Here is a 3,960-nt window from a genome sequence, read left to right on the forward strand (position 1 = left end):
CTTTAAGTGTTAATAAGTTTGAGAATCTATTAAGGGAAAGTCTATGCATATGCAATCATATTTTTATTTTTTTTCCCTATTTTGTTATTGGTAGTATGTTGTAGATTCTGTGTCCTAGGGTGTTATAAAATTTTCAGATACCCTCTGCCAAAATTGACAGTTTGTAAGTTTTCTGAAAAAAACTGAGAATTACTGGGGATTCACTATATATGTTCGATTATTGAATCATGGAACAGTTTTACAGGTATATGCTGAGAGGAGACTTGATCTCTAGTTGTGTCAAACAAAATTTCTGATACGGAAGTTAATAAGGCTTATTAATTAATTGAGTTAGCAGATGATCTGTGATTAAAATATGTATGTTCTAAGTAACAGGGTTATGGCTTTCTTGTAAAAAGAAAAAAAGGACGGCCAGCCGAACCGCACGATAGATTATTATTTAGCTGTTGAGAATATTTAATTTTCAGCTTTTAGAACGGACATCATTTCTTTTCTATTGTGTGCCACTGTCCGCCTTTCCCTTCCTCAGTCTTTGACAGCGCTGTTTGTTCTGTGAAATGCACGCCTTCTATCTATCTATCTACCTAATAAATATTGCGCACACGGCACACGGCACACGGCACACGAAAGCAGGGCATCTTTTCCTACTCATATCTATATGCTACAAGCAAGCAACAGAAAAAAAGACTATCTAGTAGATGATCTTTAAAGTAGAAAAGCAAAAGGAAAACAATGGATCCAGCCCACCATCATTGTCCTTGCGACCGTGCATGTGGGACCCTTCTCATCGATCCTGTCGTCGCTAGCTGCATGATCTTTGTTCCTCTTACCATGCCATATTATGAATAAATAGAGGGGCACTCTTCTTCCTAAAATATTATATTCATCGATCTTCTTTTCAAGCCTGTAACTAGATAAGCGCAAGGAATTAATTGAGGAGGAGGAGGAGTAGGCGATCTTAGACCTTGCTTAAATCTCACATGAGTGCGAGAGTAAAGTTGAAAGGAGATCTGCAGAGTAAGAAACAATCAATATCGATTGATCAGCCATAGATTTAGATTGGAATTAAGTATGGACGGCGCAGACATGATGACCCCCTCACCTCCGGTAGCAGCGCAAACGTCGAGGCCAACACTTGGATTCCCACTGGGGACGGCGCTGTTGCTCATCGTCATCTTCTCCCTCAGTGGCATCTTCTCTTGCTGCTACCACTGGGACAAGCTTCGCTCCCTCCGCCACCGTGCAGGTCGCGAAACTATTACTCCCCCCAATACCCTCCCAGATGATCATCATCACCAAATGTCCTCCCCACCAACAAACCCCTTCAGCAAGCACCAGGTATATATGTTGCTAACTAATGCTTAATTTTTGTCTTACCGATCTCAATATTACAATATATATAAGTTATACAAGCAGACTGACGAGATTTAAACCTATAAGAAAAAAATGATTTTGATCTATAATAATTAAGCGAACAGCTGTCGTTAATTTACATGCTTTTTAAGAATTAATTCTCTGCTTTTGTTCATTTTTTTAGGCAACTCCTCTAATCTTCTGTATACACAAAAATTAAAGGCCAGATCAAAGTTGTCTGATTCCTGCAAAATGCTTGATTCTTATATACTTCTTCAAACCTTTTATACTGCAAATTACATCGACCTAGTTTACTGTACTTATATGACTGTTACCCCCAGTATGTCGATACGTTGTTGAAGTTTGACATTCGTCACTTGGTGTCCATAGTACCTAAATGGTACGCCGAACCAACAGCATGGATGTATACGTTCAGTTAACTAGCTAGGTCGGGCGACTTCGTTCCCCCATATATCCAATATTCTCTCTCTTTTCTTTCTGGTAAATTTGGTCCTATATTGGCCATCAGTTTGTGGCGTCAACCCTTAATGAACGGGATAGACCGATAAAGCAACTATTTTAGTCCATTTTAACTAGTCAATTAGATTAATTGGTTAGTGCAAAGTTTGAGGATGATTAATATTGGTGCTTTGATTTATAGGTGACTTTTGATTTTCTCTATACTGTTGACTTATGGCAATTATTTATCTGTCTAAGAGATAAAAAAAAACGAAGAGCCATACGTTGAGTTTACAGTCTTATTATTAAAATGACAATTAAGTAGAGTTTACAGTTTTTCATTCCCACCTTGTAGCTAATGTTAGAGTGTCAAGAAAATAATATTAATTCTTCTCCACTTTTCTATTACTTTTTCCTGATAATCAAAACTATCAACTTTTTTCCACCCAAAAGAAGAAAACGAAAAAGAAAAAAGTAAGGCAATAATTCAAGCAGCAATTTCTTGTAAATATTTTCATCATCTTGTACTTTCAACAAGATAATGTCAGAAACATTATTCATTACAATTATTGATAGCCACACTGCATGTACGATATTATCATAACGATTAAATTTGAGAACTCAAAAAATATTATCATTATGATTATTGTCGCAAGATTAAAAAAATGAAGGGGAAAGTAGTGCAATTCAGAGCTCTGTCTGGGCCGAGTTAGAGAAGTATTACGCCTGATAACATGACTATTACTTTCTATTAATTGTACAATATTAAATATTCAAGATTATTTTTTGATCTCCTATAGGTTTGTAACTGTTGTTACTTTATGTTCTCTTATTTCAGAATTACAATAGGGAGAAAGATCAAATTCTACCGGTAATAATGCCAGGGGATAAGATGCCGAAGTTTATGGCATGGCCATGCCCTCGTCAGTCACCGTTGCCCAAATCAGAGAACACTATCACTATTCAGATAGTTGTTGAGCCTCCTATTTCATCGACTGCTCTTGGTTAACACAAAGAAAAGATTCAGAAACCTTAGTTATAGAACAAAACCTACAAAATGTGGAAATAGGTTTGAGCACAGAATGAGGATTAATATTGATTGAAGAACTCAAGTTACAAGTGAAAATTAACAAGAACGGAGCAGCACTTATATTTGCATATCTGTGTCGATCAATCGCAAATATTTATAAGGTACAGATGCAAAAAAGAAGCCTTACTCTGTAATTTTCGCTACTGAAGGTACTGCAGCAGCACTAACTTTTTGGATTGTCCTTAGGAATCTTTGTTTGGGGTTAGAAAATTAGTGCCAGCAATATTGGGAGCTTCATAAAACAACAACTGTGTCAGGTTTAGGTAGTTACAAGAACTCCTAAACCACGTGTAGCTTATTTGAGTGTAATATATGTAGGCTCTAATGATGGAAAGATGGAAGATGTAAAATATCACTGAGAGTACATTGCTTCAATTAAAAGAATAAGAAAATTCGAAAATTCAGGACAGCAGAATGGGATGAATGACACTTGCTACTCATGTAATGGAAAGTGTCGCGAATCTGTGAGCAATCTAATCGTCAGATCCTCCTAAATTTTGAATATGTTATTGCTCTTGGAGGGAGCTTTTCAACGAATCTAAGATCACAAAATTCGGACAGATAGATCTCAAGATATCAACCCAATAGTAGCCGAAGGTCAATTAGATCCTAGCTTAATAGTTCTCCAATTGCTATATGGCTGCTAGGTTTACTTCTTGGTGTGAAAGGGGAGAATTTATTGTAAAAGAGTAGGGTTAGAAGCTGGAGGAAGCTGACCAAAGACTTGGACGAAGGAAAAAAGAGGAAAATGAGAGGGTGCCAATGGCTAGAGACAAGTAGAGAAGAAGATAAAAGTCAAAGCTAATTCAATTATCCAAAATTTTTCCTAAATTAGGGTTTCTTCCATATATATATATATAGATGTTTACCCTAATAACTCATCAAATGAGTTAAACAACTCTAAACAACCCTTACAAACCCTAACAAAACCCACACTTTCGTCGCAATGCATTCGAACGTGGAATTTTCGTTCTCTGTTGATGCGAATGTATGCAGACGTCCGAACCACTACGTTCAGACTGCCCGATCCCGTTCGAACGTATAATTTGCGTTCTCTA

At 36.8% G+C, this 3,960-nt stretch overlaps 1 protein-coding gene across 1 annotated transcript; it reads left to right on the forward strand.

Annotated features, from left to right (window-relative positions):
- The first annotated feature begins 727 nt into the window (after positions 1–727).
- LOC140761330 (uncharacterized protein At5g65660-like) lies at positions 728–3,301 on the forward strand. Its single transcript, XM_073098608.1, has 2 exons — positions 728–1,338; positions 2,651–3,301. Exons 1-2 carry the CDS (start codon positions 1,072–1,074, stop codon positions 2,819–2,821), a joined length of 438 nt encoding a protein of 145 aa, XP_072954709.1. The 5' UTR covers positions 728–1,071; the 3' UTR covers positions 2,822–3,301.
- The last annotated feature ends 659 nt before the right edge of the window (positions 3,302–3,960 follow it).

Source organism: Typha angustifolia, chromosome 6 (assembly GCF_048772165.1).
Source record: "Typha angustifolia cultivar Huaian chromosome 6, ASM4877216v1, whole genome shotgun sequence".
Classification (NCBI taxonomy): Eukaryota; Viridiplantae; Streptophyta; class Magnoliopsida; order Poales; family Typhaceae; genus Typha; species Typha angustifolia.